Below are 22,164 nucleotides of genomic sequence, written 5' to 3' on the forward strand. Positions count from 1 at the left end.
CCTAACTAAGCTTAGACGACCTCCTTCTTCAGCTGGTGTCCATCAACAAGTTATTGAGTTGCCCCTGTGACCTTCAAGCCACAACTCCAAGCAGCCACCTCAGTCCATCTGGTGGATGTTAATGTTTTCGCAGGTTAGGCTCCTCTGACTGACATTTTCAGTTCATCCTCACTACATTTTTTGGGGCTTTACCACACCCAACCAGCAGCTTTCCCTGTCGTCTCATCCAGCTCACTAGCAGGTGGGGATCATCAGTTGATATCTAAGACACATGGTTGCAGTCCAACAATACGACCACACAGTTGACCATCAATCTTTGGGTAAAAGTGTTATGGTACCATGCATCTATGAACCCTCCTTTGCTGAACATGGAGGGCACAAATCAGACTGCTAGCAGTGTTCAGATGCTAATCCAAACAACAACAGAGAAAAAGATGGATCAGACATTTTTAGTGCAGGTGCTTCCCTGATCATGGGACGAACAGCTCCCTACACCTTGATGTGTTGATGATTCAAATATAATTTTTTTCTGTATTTAGTGTGCTGGATCCCTGCACAGCCTGAAGATTATATGCTCTTATTTTTAGCCTTGTTACAGTGTTAATATTACATATTAGAGTAAACGATCCCTCACACTCATTACATTGCAACAGGTGTCAAAGATGGCTGTCAACTAGGGCCATTTTGGTCCACTACTGTTGGGCAGTATGTCACCTTATTGTTGCTGTATCATACCATTCGTTAGTTCTGCCAGTATTAGTAGTACTTACATTGCATTGATGCCCTGAGAAATATGAAACTATAGCTATGCTTTGATCTCAAGACATATGTGTCAGTAATATATAGATTTCAACTTTTCAGTCATATTCTATTTACAGTTTGGGTTTATTTACAAACCATATTTTGTTTTGTGTAAAACCTTTTATTTTACATTTTATGGCCACAACATTTACATCTGAAGCAGACCAATATGTCCACGTAGATCACAATCAGCAATCAATGATCCACCGTAAAGACATAATGGAAATGTAAAACAGTCCATTAAAGCCCTTAAGTTACAGAACTCTAAAAAAAAGAGTACAGTTAGGTTCTTGTACATAAGCATTCCTTTCACGTTTCAATTACAAAACATGTACAAAGTTCTATTGCAATAGCATTTGCACAATAGCTGAAACAAAGATGTATTCAGCAGTACAGTGACTCTGCCAGCTCTTGCTAAACTTCCAGAGTTGTTGATGACAGAAGGCAAGCAGAGCTGCTCTGCATCCTGGGGAGCTGATCTCTCCATCCCCTCTTCTCTACTTCCACCTCCTCTTCCTTCTCAAGAGGTCACACCACATGCTGGAGAGGAAAAGGATACTTGAAATCTCTCTATCCTTCTGTTAATTGTTGCACCATATATCTGTTGCATTCTTACCGTGGTAAAATGCACAACAGTGTACGCAGTGATGATCACAAGGCCAATGGCAAAGGAAGCAATCCCCAGATGGAGAGCTTTCCGACCCAGCCGCTTGGAGCCATCATAGTCCTCTTCCTCATAGCTCATTTGGGCCTATAGGGTGAGTGACAGGGAAATTCAAGATTTGTTAGAAAGACATGTACTGTGTTGAAGAAACACCTTCAGTGTCAATAAGGCAGTATACCTATAGCATGTTACACATGACCAAGGCATGGGTCTTTGGGAATCTGTGCTGAACATTTAGCGAGGAAATGATTTTGCTTTGCAACCACATTTCTCTCTTTGCAACCACATTTCTCTCCTTGCACCTGCCTTTCTTGTTATCTCTAATTCATATTTGTATTAATGCCAATATCCTCTCAATGAGTAACAGTGACTGACTTTACCTCATCTTGTTACTCACAGCCACAGAGATGCAACAGCTGCTGTCGGCACGATGACTCAACACAACTGTCTCCTCAGACAGCTCAAAGACTTGAGACAAATGTTAATAAGTTGCTTCCATCTGATGCTACTTTACACTTTGTGGCTTCATGACAAATGGGGAATATTTATTAGATATATTCTTCTCATTGAAACACAGATGGGGTAAATTTGTTTTGATGAACAATACATTACACAGTTCTAAACATAGTTTGAGGAGTGGATGAAGTTGTCTGTATAATACATGTCTGCTGCTTGATCATTATACCACATAAATGGCAGTTAAGTGTTAATGTACAATATATCCATACCTGACATGTAACCTTCATCCAATAATGTCCTTTGTGTATTTTCCAACCACTGGTGCATTATTCTCTAATCTACATATCCATGTGACATGCCATGTTAAATTATCTTTATGTGCTGCCTGCAGATAACAGAACCTCAAACACAATTCACTTAAAAGTATGTTATTCTGTATCCATAAATAGGAACCAAGCATGTTGAGAAGCTCTCAGCATTGTATAACTTACCAGCACAGAGAAAACCAGCGCCACAATATTGATGGGCCATGCAGGGCAGAAACAGGTGAACATGGTGAGACAGAGATAGTTCCTCAGAGGGGGAATCTCCTGAGCCTCCCCGCATTTCAGGTGGTCAACGCTCCCGTCCAATGAGGACTTGGTGGTCATGACCGGCTGCCGTCCCGCGAGACAGTAAAAGCAGAGAGGCGAGGCACAGGGCTGAGACACTGGGAGAGTGGAGGTAGAGGCGAGGGAGGGGAGGCAGTGGAGCAATGATGATGGAAGAGAGAAATCAGCCAGCAGAGAGATATGAGAGGGAATCAGACGCCTGAAAAGCCTAAGCAGACTGAAGAAAGACAGACTGAGTGAATTCTGGTGTGACATAGAAACAGGAAAAGGACTGAGATGTTAAGATATAGAGACATTTTACTGAGTTTTATAACTTAGAAAATATATAATAACTTACAACTTTGTAAAGATGTACATACATTTATAATTTGTCACAAACTAGTAGTATCTTTATAGAAAATATATCGTCATTGTAGATTTGTTTCATTCACAGTACCAGATACAAATGGTTTGTAGTCAAGTACAAAAATGTGTGGTAATAGAATAGCAAAACTGTTCTCTTTACAGTGTACATAAGGTTATACAACGCGACATGAAAATGTGTGAAAGCGTCTCAACTTGTATACAGCTCATATTATCCTGACTGCAGAGGACCACAGAGCACAAAGCTAATCATTAAGCTTCTTTGTTAAAAAAGAAAACATACAAATGTGAAAAACATTCTAATCTTTTAGCCAAGTTTGCATTACATTCAAAAGAAGAAGAAAAACATTAAGTGCAAAAAAGGTACAGTACACATATATGGAATGTTTTAAAATAATTTATTAGGAATTTTAAAAAGGTTTTTTTCAAAGGAATAAACATGACAGGAAAAAGAAAATCAGAAAATGTTACAGTGTTGACAAGATTGTTATTTTTCAGTGAAAACAGCATCAAATTATGACCTACCATGGTAGGCCACAACAGTGTGAGCAAGTGTATCAAAATTTAAAACCTGGTACTTTGTAGATGAAGAGTGCTTTGTTCTTAAGCTAACATTCAAAGGAAAAAACATGTATCGTGATTGGCCAGTGCAACGTCCTAGTAGCTCTGAACATAATTGTTTTGGTCTAAAAATAGCTGTCACATTGCTACAGTCTGTGACCTCCAGTGGATATGCAGTGATGGATTGGGGGTGCGGAGGGTTGACAGGTAAACAAGAGTTAATAAGACCTCCTCCCCTTTCTTGTTGGAAAAAACACCTTTCTAATAGGTTCAACAATCCTCACTTTGACATAGATGTTAATGTAATAATAAAAAAGTCAGTTAAAATTTCACATTTGCAACTGAGGTATCATCCCCCCTCCCCCCCAGCACATGGCACATTGGAAACCAATGTGTAGAAAACCATATGACACGCTCACGCAAACATCAACGCAACCTGCAGAGCAGATCAGTCACAACAGTGTTAACTGAGCATGACTGCTGCTGCACACTACTCCTTCATTTTCCTTCTCAAACAATCATAGCATATTGAAAATCACAGTTCAAACAACAATATGACAAAGTAAGAAAACAGCATGTTTTTTTTTTTTTTTACTCACACCCATATATCCCCAAAAGTAAAGTGTTGTTCCAGACTCAGCCTCTCTCCCCTGAACTCAAAGTGTTTCAACTCTGAGGCAGTTTTTAATGCAGCAACAGAATCAAATGAGACATCCTGTAGAAAATGCCTGGTGAGGAATACAGTATGTGGCTGGTCTAATATTCACCGACAAACATACTGACATGTTCTTGACATCCTCCATGTGAAACTATGATACGTAACAATCAAGCTTTCCGACACATACCAATTGATGAAAGAAGCAATCTTATTAGCCTCCCACCTCCCACACACAAACATTAGCTGAGCCCCCCCAAGAAACCAGTCATATTTACAATATTTTACAAAATTTTACAGCTCATGTAGGCCTACGTAACTGTGACTAATGACCTTTGTCGTCTGACCATTATTAGTGTAACAATTTTTTGTTAAAAACCTACCAAGATATACACTTTGTGACACATTTTCAAGAAATAGTATTAATCACAAATGTTTTGTTAAAATTCAGTATGAACTAGTGACAAATATACAGTTTTTCAGTACAAATTACAGCTCCAGACCTTCAAACAATCTTCCCCTGGAGATTTTTCTCCTCTTATCTCAGATAAGATCAGGTTCAGAGGTCAAATAAACCAATAAAACACAGCCAAAACAGATAAAGAAACACACAGCCACCACAACAACAACAAAACAGCATGGTGAAACATGACAAGAGAGAGAGAAAAAATACAGCATCTTATGTGTTGCGATTACATGTAGTCATAAACTTTTTTGCTGCTTTCATGAACGTTCTCTTCATTTTGAGTGGGGGGAGTTAAGTGAGGCGTCAATAGGGTGGGCTGGGTTGAGGCTGATACCAGGGTGGAGAGGTGAAGGTTACGCTGTCCCAGCCAGAGAGGTGGACTGGACAGAGACCAGCCAGATCAGCTCCAAAGCTGCTTCGACACCTTCCAGCTCACGGTCTACATCTCTGCACTGAAAACAAAAACCACCTGGGTTACTCACAGGTGAGTCCAAATGAAACAGTCTTATATGTTAGGCTAAACAAGATGACGACTTACAGTCTCAGTGATAGCCGTTGGTGAAGGCCGTGGCGATCAAAGGGCCCTGTGGGAGCAGGCAGACAAGTTTCAAGTTCACGAGTTGTTCTCAGACTTTAACTTCAACTTATTTCCTTCTTTCAGGATGAAGATGGGAATTAGGTGAAAAGTGAGCTGGTGCAGGGTTTTGTTAGAAAGAATAGCTGCACACATCCCGAGTCATGATGGCCCTCAAAAAAAAAAATATCACAAATTTGAAAAAGCAAAAACACCCAAAATATTACTAAATTGGTGGAAAATGTATTGCTAAAGATGAGCAGAGCGGTAATTGGAAACAGATTTTTCAAATAAATATTGCCGTTGTTGTATTATTGACATCATAGTGGATTAAACATCAGTACCAATGCCAGCTACTTCACAGCACTGCTAGTAAATACAAGTTATTTGCTTTCTTGCAGAGAGTTAGAAGAAAATAGTTTTACCCTTGTACAGAGCTAGGCGAGCTGTTTCACCCTGTTTTCGGCCTTTATGCTAAACTAAGCTAACCAGTTGCTGGATGCAGATTCACTTTTATGGGCAGACATGAGAGTGGTATCAGTCTTTTCATCTAACTCTCAGCAAGAAAGCGAACATATATTTCCCAAAACATGTTTAAAGTACTTTCCATTAGATATTAGAGGGAATGCAGCGACAACATGAAATGATGTACCAGATTAACAAAGCCTTCTTTTGATTATGTATTCTTGTTCCCTCACATTTTATACATTTGGATATAAACATACTTGTAATTGTATTGACTGCAACAGTCACATGACCTCAAGCATTAGGTTATGATAAGGAACGAGGACAGAAACTAGTGATATACTGTAAAGTAATCAGTAGAGAGGACATCTTACCCCCAGACTGTGGCCGAATCCAGCGTTTGGGGAGGGGCTTGCAGCACTGAGGTAACTGCTGACAGCCGACTCCTGACTGGCTGTCCCATAAATGTCCGCCATTGGCCCCGGGCTGCTCGTGCCTAAAAATCCACCTGAGCGAGACTGGTTGGAGCCTAGAAGCAAAAATAAAAACAACAACTTTTAGATTTTCTATAGATGCGAAAGATCATATTGAGTGTCTGTTATCGATATTTTTATAATAACAATGGAGCCAATGACTCCACGAGGTGTGGAAAGTTATCCCCTAACTATGGAGTTCCCATCTGCTTTATGGAGCATTTATTTGGCAACTTTCAACTCATTGTTTTGATTTTAAGGACAGTGATTTGACTTTTTCTTAAACTTATTCGGAAACAAAACTGTTTCTGATTTCGAGTTCTGTCGGAATTCTGTATATTGAGAAGCCGGTCCCTTTAATTTCCCATGGTAGCATTGCAATGATCAGAAAAAAAGTAAGGCCTTTTTAATGTGCATACCTCTAACTACTGCTGCTGCTGCCGCTGCTGCTGCCATGGATCCATATGCTGTCAGAGGAATGGCTAAAGAGACAAGAGAAGATCCAGCTTAAATGTTTTAGTGTGCAAACACAGATAAATGAACTAATAACAATTTAAAGTCTCTCTGCAGTGACCCCAGGAACTTTCTGATAATTTCAATGAAGGCAGACATAGAAGTAAAAACTGTCAATGAGAGTATTGCTGATGATAAAACAAAACAAAGACAGAGGGGTCGAGGAAGTCACTGCAGGGAGCTTATAAATAAAAACCTTCCTCATTACTGTCAGCAATCCTGCCTTCAGATAGAGACCGAGGAGGACTGACAAACACAAACATGCAAACCCAAGAGTGTAGCAGACTGACAACATGCTGCTTGTAAAGTTCAGAGGAGTGACTGACTGACCTGTGAGCTCAGGGGGGTGGGGTGAAGTCAGAAGGGGAGTCCTCTCTAAGTGGAACTCTAAAACAGAAACATCAGAGTGCTGTTGAGACACACACCACCACCACGGAAAACACACACACACACACACACACACACACACACACACACACACACACACACACACACACACACACACACACACACACACACACAGGGAAACCCCTCCGAGGCGACGACAGGAGGAATGGCGAGCACATATTGGAACACACAAGGTTTGGGGGATGCAAACAGGAGTTAAAGGAGGGAAGAATGCTTTCAATATAGTGGTATTAAAATCAGTATTAAATAGCAAGAAATACAGCAAATGTTACAACAATTTTACTTCAATCCAAGAGTGAGCTTTGACTTCATCAATATGCAAAACCCCTAATTGTGAGAGTAACCCCTAGATTAACTTCATACACTCAAGTGAAATACACCGCCATGCTAACACACGCGCACAAACACAATTCCACTCCCTGATATTTACAAGCAGCCATTTACACTCACAGTGTTTCACATGCTTCTATGGAAACATGTTTGTATTTGTGACAATGTATCTACTGTCTGGTTAACAACACACGAAACTGGTTGAAGTTAATGTATCAGGTCAGGGGATTATTTATACCAAAACTATCCTTTCATTGAAGCATGTTCACCTGCTGCTCACACATTTAAGACATATGTAGCAATGCTGCAACTATTAGATGGATTGCTGTGATATTTGCTACACATGTAAGGTCTCACGAGGAGACGATCTCTGGCTTTTCTATCATGCAAAACTATAATGGTGAACCGTGTAAATATTAGCTCAAAGCACCGCTGTGCCTAAGTACAGCCACACAACGCTACTGGCATGGCTGTAGACTCCTGTTAAATGAGCAGGGGCCCCACACAGAACATAGGTGGTCCTTGGTAGCTTAGAAAAATATTTTCTTCACATCATAATTTGTGTAAAATCCTTCAGCAACCAACAGAAAGTAATTCAAGATTATTTAACTACAACGAAAACAACTTTCATTCCCTTCTATCCCTAAATGTAGTGAATGATCACGTGTGTATATGTGTGTTCCAATGAACTTTCATTGTATGATAGGTGACCACTGAGCCAAACTCTACAAGATATTTACTTTTGTGTGAAAACCTGAACACTTGCACATGCGAGCGTAATACTAACTAAATAGTGTATCAGGAGCAGAAGTGTGCTGTGATTACCAGGGAACTGGTAGGTATATCCAGGAGTGATGCCAGCATAGCTCCGACTGGTGTAGGTGGCTGTCTGGAAGCCTGGATAACCTGTAGAAATAAAATCCCTGTTAACAACAGGTGTGTGGATGTACTGCCCCCTAACAGTAAAGCATTATACAGTTTGTGACATGCAGGTGGGTGATAGTATACACCTATAGTATGGATTTATTCACAAGGAAAGGACTGAGCAGTGCACACTATTCAGAGATTTTCTTTAGAAACAACACACCGACGCCTGGATAACCGACCTCAGAACAACGTTCAGACAAATCATAATAATAGTGTTATCTGTTATGAGCACCCACAGATACCAAAACTAATTCAATATTGTTGTATTTGTTGTGTACATGTGGTGGCATGTCCCTTAATCTGCAGTGTCTAATCAAAGCACTGAGATGCTGGAGAGAAAAAATTCTGTTGTCAGATTGAACAGCAGGTGGCAGCATTGGTAAATTTAGCTTCAGATGCATGAACAGGTTCTGACCAGTGTTAAGATCTGTTAATGGGTTGGCACCACAGTAGAGGATAACGTCCACAAGGAGATCAGAATTATTAAAGGGCCATTCCACTATTTTTACACCTGCGATTCAGTTTACCCGTCATGAGGAGTACTAGTCAGCTTGAGGTGAAACATTTTGATTTCCAAGAATTTCCCTGCATATTCACATTAGTAAACCGTTTCTACGACGCAGGAGGCTTGTTTTTCTGCTATTTCTAAAGTCTGAGGTCTCAGTAATCAAGGCTGCATGGTGGAGAGTTGCGACCAGTTTAGTGGTCAGCTTTCTCCCCATGAGGCGCCATGTGACCTTTCAGACAGCTGCGATCTTAGTGCAAGACTACTTATTGTCATGTTCATGTACGCTGCCACATCCTTCCTGTCCTGATCAATACCACCTTACCTAGCATGCCAATGCCCAGCATGAAGGCATCCATTCCATAGGGCATCACACGAGAGCGCCCCCTGGCTGAGCCCGTGGGGGACATCACCTCTTTGGGCTGAGCTTTCTTACACTCCACCTGTTTCCATGCAAAACACAAATCATTACTTCTAGTTTCTACATAACAAGCTGATACTAGAGTCTTCCACAAATCGAGCTGCTGACCATTTTGTTGTTGATCTCGTGGAAATGGATTTCGCAGACTTTTTCCACCACATCCTCGTTCTCAAACGTCACAAAGCCAAACCCTGGAGAGGACAAGGCAAGTTCATGAGTAAGAACTTTTCACACAGTATGGGGGAGATAGACAGTAGGCTTTTTTTGTGCAGCCGCAAGGCTAATAGTCTACAGTAATCAGTGCTGTAATAGCCGCTTAACACATTTGCCCCCTTCCCCCCCTTCCAATGCTGCTACTTTGCACTCATCCTTTTTTCCCTCCCTTCCTGGCCAGAAGGCCCAGGCAAAGCTGGTAGGCTGTCATAATCGATCAGTCCCAGGGTGGGGAGGAGGTGCTTAAGGAGGCTTTATCCTGATCCAGATTAACGGACTGGCTAATTAGACTAGCCCTGTTCGTCTCCTCCAGCTCAGCCCACAGGAAGGAGGCCCGTGGGGGGTGGAGGGTGATCAATAGATACCCTGGAAGGACCGGAGGAAGAGTAGTAAACCATCGAAGACGAGGAGCGATGTAGGGATTGAACGGACATGGAAATGGGTCAGTTTGTCTCACCTCTGTGTCTGTTGGTGGTCTTGTCGAACATGAGCATGGCATCGTCAACCTGGGGGAAGACAAGCAACAGTTTTTTAAGTGGCGCTCTCTCTCTTGCCACGCAGCATATTGCCTGACCTCAGCCCTTCTCAAGTTCTGCAGGGAGGCTCAGCAACAGATGGACAGAAAGGAGGGGGAAGGAGGGACGGAGGGAGGGAGAGGACTGGAGACGAGCGACAGGTTACAGAAAGGAGGCAGAGGGGGAAAAGGCAGGAACATATGAATACATGGAGTACAACCAGCCCTGGTGCTGTATATGACTAACAGACATAATGGGTGGCATGAAAAGTTGGAAGTCGTATTTGCTGCTAAACTGCCCCGGTCACAATCCTTCTCACAGAGAGCCCATAATCCGCTGCCTTTCTCCCCTCCAAAGTTTGGCATTCCCATGGCAACTGTACAAAAAGTCCATATAAAAGAGCTCGAGCCAACATCAAATATGCTTTATGAATAGTGGGAGAGTGCCAGGGAGACAAAGTGGGCCGCAAAGAGAGAAACTCTGAAAAAAATGGAGCCAGTCGTTAGCAGAAAGGTGAATCCTGTGGGCAGGTGGACACTCGATGAGAGGGGAGAGCTGATAGCGAGAGGAATAGCGACAGGTGGAGATATGGTGAAAGAGAGCACAGAGAGTCCTGTAAGAGAGGGAAAGAAAAAAAAAAGATTGGGTCAAAGTGGAAAGGGAGGAGAAAGAAGAGACAAAAGGAGAGGGAGAACAAAGAGGCCTGGAGGCTTTGTTTGTTGGCACAGTCAGCTATAATTCCTCCTCCTCTTCTCCCTTTGACCTTTCCCTCCGGACCGGCCTCCCTTTATAGAGCAAAGACACAGGTGTCTATTCTACACACACACAAACAGAGTGAGTTTCTAATGTCCAAGTTGACCTACTCTTCTGCTGTTTCCCCCCTTCTCTCTTGTAAAAAGCTGACATGTTTATACTCCAGTCTGCACACACAGGTCCAAATAAACATTTGGTAAATTAATCTGTGCTCCCAGTCTATAATAAGTTTACTGGATATAGGCCACTGAATAATTTGTCATAGTCACATAGTCAGACAGCACACTGTGAGTGTGTGCGTGTGGACCCCTAAGGGCAGTTTGCCTACAGAAAGGTCAAAGGTGAGTGAGGAGTGTCAGTGTGAAAGGGGACCTGTTACTCTGATGCCTCTCAAGTCACTGCTTCCTTCCAGACTGACATTTGCTCAGCGCATGCAACAGAGTGCACTTGCATCTCGGCAAGAACACTCTTTATTTTTGCCATTGAGCTGACACTTTTATTCAAGACGCCCGACAGTAGAAACTCCTCAGATTGACACATTTTCAAACAATCCATTGTTCAGAGAGCGAGAGTTAAGAAGTCAAACATACAGGAACCTTGGCAATCCCAACAAGAACACACAATTTCTCTGGCACATGCAATCAAAGCATCACAACAACACCTGCAGTTCCAGTTTAGCACCGCACACTGAGTTAATTGCACTTCATTGCTCGATATTTTAAACACTGCATATTTTAATGGCGTACCGGCGGACAATATTCCCTCTTATCCTTTTTTTTCTCCTCCTCTCATCTTCCCTGTTATCCCCTGCCCATCCCTCTCCGCGCTCCTTTGTCCTCACCAGGACGGGACACAAAAGGTCCAGTGAGGCAGTCTAATCAGGAACTTCCATGGATGGCTGGAGCCTACATTTCACCATCCATCCCCTCGATATCTCTCTCGGCAAAATTCATCTAGACGTTATGATTGAGGAGGGAGCACAGGGAAACTCAAGGCCAAACCTTTGGCATTGAAAATAAAGTGCTACGCAGTTGGAAACGCAGTGGCTAAAACGGAGACTGTTGAGAATGTTTGACTTTGAAAAGTTTTGAGGGCTCGAGGTGCAGATTGTGCTTTGCTGAAAAAGTTGATATGATGTTTTGTTTTGTCACATTAGTTTTGCACAAGATCAACCAAATCTCACATGGCACATTTCATTGATGGTCAGTTTCCCATTTGAATACCCGTTTAGAGGAGTCCAGAAACGTCCAGTATGCAGATAACTTCTGGACAAACTAACAAAATATTTGTCTAGCTTTGTAAGCGGCATAATGGCCCCTGTAAACCCCCTTAAAACTCCATCTTTGCCCCAGCTCCCTCTCTTCCCTCCGCAAACCTCTCTCAATCAGGCCCTCCCTCTTGTCGGTGCCTTTGTCAGCCCATCATCTATTCTTTGCCTCATTTCTGTCAGAGTCTTCAGAATATCCAAGAACTTGGACAAAACTTTATAAACAAATATTTAAAAAACACAGACAAATGCATAAATGAAGGCTGAATGAAGGCAGGTTTTTTCGCGTTAGTCGACCTAAATGTATTGGTACTAAACTACTGAGTTGACCCCCGCCCAACTCACACACACTCATGCTAACACCCCCAAACACCACCTCGTCCCTCCTCCATCAGAACAAAACCCCCTTACCCACAGAATTACTTGGGGACAATGGGCAAGGCAGGTCACCACGGTAACGGGCCAGGAGGGGGTTGTGGGTAGGAGCAGCTGTTACATCAGATTAATTCAGATTCTGATAATCCCTCCTCCTTCCTCACCATCACCACACACTCACTACAAAACTTTTCTCCCCCCTCCCTTCTCTCGGCTCCCTCTTCAAGTCCCCCCTAACTTCGCCTGCTGCTCCCGGAGCCTCCCAGCCTCGTTATTTTTCCCTTCCTACCCTCTACAAGCGTTTTCTCTCCCTCCTTTCTCGCCCTCCTCCTCCTCCTCCTCCTCCTCCTCATCCTCACAGTAACCCCTTCACTTCAAGGCGGTCGCTCCACTCCAAGTGAAGTTTTTCTCAGAGACATTGTGGTGAATCAGCCTCGGCTGAGCTGGTGGGATGTTGTGCTTCGTGTTTCTAAACTGTTGATTTGTTTCTGCACAAATACCAACAAGACATTAAAACTGAAATCAGTAATCCTTATTTACATGTCAAACACTTCCACTACATTGTGACATCCCAACAACTTTAACACTCCGAAAATATCTCTCACCTTCCCAAACTGGTCAAAGTACTGTTTCACGTCCTCGATGGTTGTGTTCACTGACAGGCCTCCCACAAAGATCTTCTTGGTTCGAGTCACTAACTGTAAGAAGAGGAAAGACATGAACACATTTATTTATTCTGACTGATCATCTTGTACATTTTTTGTTCAATGATATATCTACCAAGATGGCGCTTTAAAAAGGCATGGCTTAAAATTACTTTTTGTCAACAATACAATTATAAACCACTCAATTAATTGTATTATTAGTGTAAAATGTTTTTTTTAATCCTTTTACTGTAATTGTTACTACATTACAAAAAATAAGTGCTATCCTTACTGCTGCCCCTAATAGTCATTATTATCTCATTAAAAGCTGAGTTAAATGAGAAATATAGCAGAAAACTTTCAGTGGAACTTAAACTTGCGAAAAGACAATAAAAACGTTGTGGATTTTGTATTTGTTATTTTAAACTTTGACCAATCGTAGTTATATTTAATATAAACACACACATATTCATGATTATATTATATAACATAATTTTGCTTTATTAGTCAGGTTTGTGGGGGTCATTACTAAACACTGTTTCACTCTGAGGACGGTTTAACACTTTCACTTGAGGCCCAAACAGGATAACAAAAAACTCTGCACTGAATAAAAAGCAATGTTTCCTGCGATGGACTCAAAGCAAATCCTGGGTGCCGTAAACACTTTAATTATTTTGGACATTTTGCATCACTTTCCCCTTCTTTCATAGCAAAATGAGCTTGCTCAGTCAGTCACAGAAAGAGAAAGACAAGCAGCATCTCACTGCACAGGTTTCATTCAGGGCCTAAAAATATGTGCTGTTATAGGTTTACACTCTAAGTGTAACATATATTGTTGTTAGTTCACTGCGAGTGGATGGAATTTTCTTAAAATATAGTTAGGAATCCAACACAAGGAAGCGGGTTGTGTGTTAGATTTACAAGCATTAACACTGGACGTGTGCCTGACAACCATTCAAATTTGCTAACACGACACAATATACAGTATAATGCAATTACAGAAACCAGTTTCTTACAGCATATAACTCAATTGTTGTATTAATGTAAGCCAAACTGTGATATTACAACATTATTACAAATTTCAAATTAAAATACATACATTTAGCAAGTAATTTCTTTAACTTCATTTATTTTTGCACTGTGTGCAAAGGCCACTTTCAATTTAATTTTCATTGTGCACTGCATTATGGAACTATACTGTCCATCAAAAGTACATTCAGCAATTTATGTTGGTCTTTCATGTAAAGTTAATGTTATAATTTATCCTTGTACATACATCACATGAATGGGTCACCAGAGCCAATGCAACAACCTATGACGCAGACATTTCTGCAAATTGGTTGTGTTAATTTTGTAAGTAGGGCTGGTCAACATGGAGAAAATCAAATATCACAATATTTTTGACCAAATACCGCGATAACGATATTGCAAAGATGGGTTGAAGGGTTGACTAAAATATTTACACAATTTAAGTTTTGATAGATAATCGTCAGTAATAGGCAAATAATGGAACAGCTACAGCAGTCTGGTGAGTTCAGAAAATACCTCAATTTACTGTAATGCAGCTTTCAAAACCAGGATAAGACAACCCTTATGCCATATTACGATATTAAAAATCTAAGACGATCCTGAGCCTAATTCCACAATATCGATATATAAAGTAGCACTACCAGTATTACCTCATGCGGTTTGCCTCACTAAGGTATCCTTTATGTTACGATGTTGTTGTGAATGTTGGTTAAGATCAGGACACAGCATACTTGAAACACAACACCGACGTTTAGGTGGGTTTCAAAAACAATGAGTGTCTCTAAAGTTGTGAACTTTTTTCTGAACACACGATCACATAACAGTTCAGTGATGTCAGCGCTGCTCATGTTCATCAGATTACGAGGCATTAGCGACGCTAAGAGACGCCTGCTGGAAACAATGCACGTGAAACCAACACAGGGAGACGCTTTGACTCACCTTAGGCTGAGCTCTGCGAGGGAACGCAACCTTAGGATCGATCTGCGGGAGAGAATACAGAAAAATAGAGAGGACTGGTTAGCGTTGTGTCATGATACAGATGACACAGCAACCTGTCGCCTTCCTGTGGTGTTGTCTGACGTCACAGCCTCAGCTTTCATTCTCTAACGACTCATCGATGAAGGTGCAATACATCCATGTTATTATTCCATGCATAATTCACTTATCCTAAATCAAAGCAACAATCTTTTTAAGGATCATTTTTATCGGGCCTCACTGTGCTGGAAAACAGAATGACACCATTTATAATTGTGAAGAAAAATCTGGATGAAGTTGACATCAAATTAACAGTATGTTCTCAAATCAACACCCATTGGTGCTGTTTTCTCATTATAACCTGCTTCAGACAGTGGACCAGGTTCTGACTACGTCCTGGTCTGAACGCACTGCTGTCAATTGCTGATGTGTGTGTGTGCATGTGTGTACTTTGACATCGATGTAGCGGTAGATGGCGGATAAAGGAGAATACATTTAAGATCCAGGACATGATAATACATTTTAATAATTTCTACTGAAAGATTAGTTTATAGAAATTACATTTAAAAAAAAATCTGCTTTCCTTTTGTGGTATTTAATTGCCTTTGGTTTTGCTTTTATTTACCCAGGTTGAGAGATTAGTCAATACAAACTACATTTAAACACTTCTTTTCAGGAACAATGTTGCTCTTGATGAGCCACAAAACATGCTGTCAATAGTTTTCATGGGAACTGTTCATTCGGTAGAAAGCAGAGGTCTGTGATACATCCAAAGTAACTGCAACATTGTTTATGGAAAGAAAATCTAAATGACAGATACCCAAAACCTGGGCAAATAAAACCAGAACTACTTTAGGTGTCATCTAAAACATCCTATCTCCATAGAATTTACTGTACATCTGTTTGTGATGTTTAATCTGGAATACGATCACACACATATATTAGCATAAAAACAAGGATGTGTGTGTGTGTGTGTGTGTGTGTGTGTGTGTGTGTGTGTGTGTGTGTGTGTGTGTGTGTGTGTGTGTGTGTGTGTGTGTGTGTGTGTGTGTGCAGCTGTGCTCAGGTGGAATGCCTGGGAATGTCCTGTGAACTCCTGCCTCTCTCGTCACTCTCATGTGACATGTGATCTCCTGGAATCTCACACGGGCACTACAATCACAAACACGCCTCACCTCGGCGAGGAGAGCCCGGGAGGGAGGACAAGCGTGTCCGAAAAAGAGGGAGCGCACCAAGGAGGGAGAGGAAGACGGGAACAGAGAAAAGGGAGCTGTCACCCAAACCACAAGACGACAATATCCACCCAATTTTGTTTGTTTGTTTGTGTTTGTTTGTTTGTTTGTTTTTGCCTCCCTCGGCTTTGGACGGAAGTGATGACAACAACAGGGACCATTCATCCTCCTGCACGCTTTCTTTTAGGTGATCCAGATCGTCCTCTGCCCTGCAGCTCGTTACGTTTACACCCAGGAAAAAGCACCAGCTTAGTCGTTTTGATATTAATCTCTATCCTAAAACTACAAACACAAACAGTAGAAATGTATACATAATATGGTCGAGACCACTGAAGGTCACCAAGGTTAAGATTGGACAGAGAACCACACCATGCTATGAGGATGCAATAATAGACAGGCTATAAAATTGGAATTTGAGATCTCTATATTAGTCTATACTGGTCTAATAGATCTAGAGAACAACTAGACTACTCCACACTGTACTGCTGTTACACTAACAGATGGTGAGACAGCACAGCGCAAAGATTAGTCCGCAACCATGAGAGGGTAGAGTTGAACTACAGTAGAGAGCTAGAGCCTCTATGGTAAACAACATGCGTTTACCAGACAGTGTTGTTTCTACTTGAGTAAGAGTCGACATCACCGTATGTTTTCTTCTTTTTTTTCTTTGTTCTAGAGAGCAGAGTGAGAAGACTATAGGCTAAGACTGGAGGATCAGATGCAGAGTCTACTGTTTAGTTTCTATGGTGGCTAGACTACTCTGATAGTCACCTCCGGTCACCAACCCTCCTGATGTCCAACACTCCTGTGCACATTCAAAAACAAACAGACACACACAAAATCAAACAAATGGCAGCACACAGCACATCCGTGGGGATGAAATAGTGGACATTAAAGACATAAAGTGGCTAAAATCATTTTGTTTTGTGGAGGAAAAAAAAGTTGATCATAGCATAGTCATGAGATGTGTATAAAATCCCCCTCCGCTCAACAAAAATTGTTACTTTGGCAGGATGTTTGACACTAAAAGACTGTTTTCACGATCCTCTGATGAGGGACGACTTCTCGTTGTACTGACCCAAAACCTGACTTTGAAAAGTTTACGTACAAGCATGATTTGTGCCATCATAACTAGTCTGACAGCTGAAGTTGACATCAAATGAACTGTATGTTCTAATATCAACATCCATTGGTGATGTTTTCTCATTACAACCTCCTTCAGACAGTGGACCAGGTTCTGACTACGTCCTGGTCTGAACGCACTGCTGGGTAACTGCGGATAAAAGGAGAATACATTTAAGATCCAGGACGTGGTAATACATTTTAATCCTTTCCACTGAAGGGTTGGTTCACATACATTACATGAAAAAAAACAGCTTTCCTCTTGTGGTATTTAGTTGCAGATGGTTATTTACCCAGGTTGTGAGATTAGCTAGAACGAATTATATTAAATATATTATATATTTCATAGCTCAGTATGTAAATTACACGAGTGTGGAAACCTGAAACTTTAGTGCGCTGAGATTTACTTTTTTTGTGATGTAGCAATATATATATATATAAATATATATATATATATATATATATATATATATATATATAAATATATATATATATACACACACACATTTTGAGAATTTAAATTGAGGTAATTCAACTTTTTTTTGGCGGGGGGACAGACACAAATTTATATTCAATAACATTTATGTCATAAAACATTTAACTTAAAAAAAACAAACACTTTCTTTATAGAGAGACGTGAAGATGTCAGAGGCATAACCCCTCCACACTCACAACAAGGTAACAGGGATGAAGCTGAATGTAATTCCAAGAGAGGTTTATGAAATCAGGGCAATCCCCTTTGACCAACTACATGCCGGCCATGCAACAGTTAGCCGAGCGCACTGCCTGTCACAGCCTGAGCTGGAAACACACTTAACGCAACATGCCGATTGGGCAGCGCTCAACATCTCTGAGGAACAACTCAAGCTTGTTGACTGCAATCCTATTAGTTAGGAGAGCCATACTAATCACAGATGGGGTTATCCTGCCTACCCCCTCTTCTTTCCACTCAGGTCAGCATGGAAACGGTTAACGGGGGCCACACATATGCCTGATGCAACTCTGCAAAGAGCTCTGTGACTTCGTTGTAAACCTCTCCGCTGTGCACCTTGGAGCTGCAAGTGAAAGGAAACTTTGTCTCACAAAAGGTGCAGTTTGCACCGGCCGTCACTAACTTTACAGATAGCAGGAAGCTGGAAGGGCATCCAGAGGGGCAGCTAACAGAGCAGCAGTAACATAAATCACAGTAAAAACCTGCCTTCCTAAACTGGTCAAAACCGGGCCGCATCTGTCCTTCAACACAATAAGTACCAATAAATTCCTCTGCAGCACTGTATTTGCTCTTCAGCCTCTGGGCCGTGCAAAGCTCTGTTAATTCCAGTGCCGGAGCGGTTCAGTCGGTCACAGCATGGCACATTCTTTCTGTTGCCACTGGAGAACTTTTCTCTCCCCTCTCTAACAGGATAACCTGTTAGCATGCGGGAGAGGTAGAAGGGGGCAGGGTGAGCAGTCTAAAAAGGCCTACTCTACTCACCATCCAACCCCTGTGGCTGATCACTGAGCCCTCTCCACACCAAACACACATTCTCTGAGGCTGCCACAGCCCCCGCCGAACGCCACCGACACACCCAACTCAGCCACAAGGGGCCCCGCCGCGGCCCACGAGGCTACGCACAGTCAACGCATGCAAAGGTTAAGAGGAGAAATTAAAATAAAAAAAGGTGGGAATCATCATCACCTCTTCCATAAATCATAAGTTGCTTGGCGAGGCGATGTGAGGATGAACCGTCAGTATCATGACCTCTGCTATCTGTGACTGCTTATGCCGTCTTGATTTCTGATAACCAAGAAATGATTGTAAATTATGTGCATTGTTATCTTCCTTTTTCTTTTCTTCTGTGACAGAACCATTCTTCAACTGTGTAGGGGAGGGAGGAGGGAGGGGGGGGGGTCACTATGGAAACAAACCCCATGGCGAGTTAGTGGCGTCCAACCATGATGCCGCTACTTGTCATAGCTGTTGTGCCTGTGAGTGACACTATAGCATTAGGGCACTGGGGAAACCAAAAGAATACCAAAAAATACATTCTGTTTGACTTCTCCTTCAAACAAATTCCACCCTCCTTAATTTAGGATTCATCATAACAAACATTTCTAGTTTCCCTGCAACTTTCTACAGCAAATAACGGGTTCCTTCCCTTCTTTTTTCCTTCTTTTTTCTTTCTTTCTTTCTTTCTTCGGCACCTCCACTTATTCTCTAAAGATTTGAGAAGGTGCATCGCTCGGAGCACAAAAGGGGAAAGAAGAAATAGCCTCCCCTCATTTCAATACAGTGACTAACCAGCAGCCATCCCCACTCACACAGAGGAGAGAGGCGGGGGCAGTGGTCCCTATGGCGACCAACGGGCCACATTGTTCCCAGTCCGACCCACATTCATTACTGACAAAAAGGCACACACACATGCACACAATCACACACACTGCAACACAGGCGATTAATGAATTTTAAGTTACAATCCACATAGGTGAAAGGCCTGGCTTCAACATCACTATATTCACAGTTTTATTTTTCAACAGGAAGATGGGAGGAGTATGTTTTCTGCTTTTACACCTTGATGGTTTCAGGTTGCACTTCTGGTTCCATTGAGAAACTTTTTTTGGGGGGGGGGGGGGGAGAATTATACGCCTTGGGACAGGGACAAAAAAAAAAAAAGCAGAAAGAAAGTTTTAGTTCCCTCTTGCTCGAAACCAAATAAAAAATGGTCAGTGAGAGCAACCATGTCCGGCTCCCCTTGTTTCTATGGAAATTGACACTGGGTGACATTTTCCTGCCCGTTTGGCTGCAGAGTGAAGACAGAGCACATTCTCCCATGTGTCTCCACTGTCGACTACTGACTCAATCATGTAAAGTGCTCCCATCTGAGTTGTGGCAGCGGACACAGACTTGGGTTGAGAAAAACATCGGCATAGGGGAACCTCAGTAAACATACAAAAAAATGCGGCAATGATACACTTCTCCAGCGGATTATTGCAAAATCCACTAATCAAACACTGAGCAATGGGATTAGTAAATACAGAGAACTCACTGTTTTTGAGTCCAACTCGTGCCTGGTTTGGGCCAAAACTTTATCCACGCCGGCTTGATCAACAAAGGTGACGAATCCAAACCCTCTGCAGACATCAGGGAGGGGGGGAAGGTATTAATGACACAGAAACTGATGGGGACATGCAATGATACGTTATGAGCAGAGAGGAATCACAGAGGTCAGATAAACTTTCAGCTCCGGCGCAGAAGCCGGCCTCACAGTTCCCTCACCTCGAGCGCTTAGTAACCGGATCTCGCATCACCATACACTCCTTCACCTCGCCGTACTTGCAGAAGTACTCCTTCAAACCCTCTGGAAACCCAAACAAGGTGGAGAGAACACACGTTAATTCATGAATCAAGAGGTTAACAAGAAATGGCGACTTTTTAGAAATCAAATCAGCAAAGGAGTTTGGCTACAGAGATTCAAACTTTTTCACTCGGCTGAGATTTCTCTCACCAAAGATGATTATTTTTTTTGATTAAAATCAGTCAAACTAAAGTCAAAACTTTATGAAAAATTATCAATAATTCCAACAAAAACCTATCATTTTATTGCATTATATAATCCGATTTCCACCTTTCTAAAGAGCTTTTAAGAATCCCTCATTCATTCTATGGTAGTTCTGAATGGGTGCATTCATTCTGGAGTAGGATTCATACTCAAAAAGGGAAAATAAATAAACAAATCCAATGTAAGCAAGCAGGAATATTAATAAATACAGCTTTTAAAATAAGTTTCCATTAGCGCCATCTGATCCATGCCAGGAGTTTTAAAGACAGATAGTGTCATTATTATGAGAGGAAGTAGTGGAAACAGATTTACCTTGTGTTGTTTGCCAGCTGAGTCCACCTATGAACATTTTGCTGTGGAAAAAAGAGAGAACACATAATTATTTGCATATTGATAAAAGGAGGATTCAGGTTTTTCATATTTATAGATTATAGTCAAACCAATTTGGTATTGAGGTTTTTAAAGTGTAAAGACGTATTTTGAGAGTGTATAATTCCTGGTTTTAGATGGAGGCTCTGTGTGGAGGTGTGTGAGTCTGGCTGCAGACCAGAGTCCCTCTTTGCAGAATGCCCGGTTTGTTCCTGAGCAGATGTCGGGAAGAGAGTTTCTTTAAAGTTAGTTTTTTTTCGTTACCAGGGGTCGTGAGGGGAGTCCGTGGTGGACAGGCTGATCTGGCTCCCTTCCGTCTCCATTCCGGGTCCTCGCTGTGTGTTGTGAGTGAGAGCTGCGTGTGTCCGAGCCGAGCCGTGCGGGAGAACAGATTGAGTGAGAGGAGCTGGGCGGGTTTGGCCCGGGGTGACAGAGAGGGGAGCGGGCCAGATGCAGGCTGGGACAGACTCCACCTCCTCCTCCAGTCAGTCAATCCCGCTGCTGTCTCTCTCTCATCCCACACCACCGAGGCACGCGGCCCCGGCGTCAAGGCTGCAGCTGCCAACCGCGCCGCTTCCGCTGCACCCTTCCAAAATAAAAGTCCAGTGGCGTGTTTTACAGAGAGGCGACCTTTCGGGCTGTCAGAAGCAGTGATGTGCAGTAGGTCTACTTGCACATATTTCAAAGAACTGTGTGAGTTTACATACAAGTTAAATGTCACTGTTGAGCACTCTTTAGCTGAAAGTAGCTAACTTAAACAATACCATATCCAACCAAGGCATACAGACAGCTCCAATTAGCTGAATAATAGATCTAGGACAACTTGCTTGTTTTGTATTTTCTGCTCCGAGTGATCACAGTCTTTCCTTGGATGAACCTTTAGTCCTGCTCTCTAAATAAAAATGTCTTAAAACTTTAAATGTCTTACATTGACA

The 22,164-nt window shown here is 42.0% G+C and overlaps 2 protein-coding genes across 2 annotated transcripts; both read right to left on the minus strand.

The window, feature by feature from the left end:
- Positions 1-1,215: 1,215 nt before the first annotated feature.
- LOC306740682 (transmembrane protein 233-like) lies at positions 1,216-2,574 on the minus strand (the record flags this gene model as incomplete). Its single annotated transcript, XM_079222911.1, has 3 exons — positions 1,216-1,317; positions 1,418-1,552; positions 2,416-2,574. 3 exons carry the CDS (start codon positions 2,572-2,574, stop codon positions 1,216-1,218), a joined length of 396 nt encoding a protein of 131 aa, XP_079079037.1.
- Positions 2,575-3,299: 725 nt separating this feature from the next.
- On the minus strand, positions 3,300-21,607 carry msi1b (musashi RNA binding protein 1b). Its single transcript, XM_079222825.1, has 15 exons — positions 21,494-21,607; positions 21,173-21,213; positions 20,578-20,659; positions 20,348-20,432; positions 14,932-14,973; positions 12,925-13,017; positions 9,867-9,915; positions 9,305-9,387; positions 9,101-9,218; positions 8,169-8,249; positions 6,936-6,992; positions 6,512-6,574; positions 5,994-6,148; positions 5,119-5,164; positions 3,300-5,032 (listed from the first exon to the last, which is right to left on the minus strand). Exons 1-14 carry the CDS (start codon positions 21,550-21,552, stop codon positions 5,123-5,125), a joined length of 1,050 nt encoding a protein of 349 aa, XP_079078951.1. The 5' UTR covers positions 21,553-21,607; the 3' UTR covers positions 3,300-5,032; positions 5,119-5,122.
- Between the last annotated feature and the right edge of the window lie 557 nt (positions 21,608-22,164).

The sequence above is a fragment of the Taurulus bubalis genome, assembly GCF_910589615.1.
Source record: "Taurulus bubalis genome assembly, chromosome: 8".
NCBI classification, from domain to species: domain Eukaryota; kingdom Metazoa; phylum Chordata; class Actinopteri; order Perciformes; family Cottidae; genus Taurulus; species Taurulus bubalis.

What these genes read in the sequence shown, in the direction of transcription:
- msi1b (XM_079222825.1), bottom strand. Translation starts at nt 21,552, where the DNA reads ATGGAGACGGAAGGGAGCCAGATCAGCCTGTCCACCACGGACTCCCCT. An exon ending in GACTCCCCTCACGACCCCTG is followed by an intron (nt 21,214 to 21,493) that starts GTAACGAAAAAA and finishes TTTTTTCCACAG; the next exon opens with CAAAATGTTCATAGGTGGAC. An exon ending in CCACCCCCCTGAGCTCACAG is followed by an intron (nt 6,575 to 6,935) that starts GTCAGTCAGTCA and finishes TTGTCTCTTTAG; the next exon opens with CCATTCCTCTGACAGCATAT.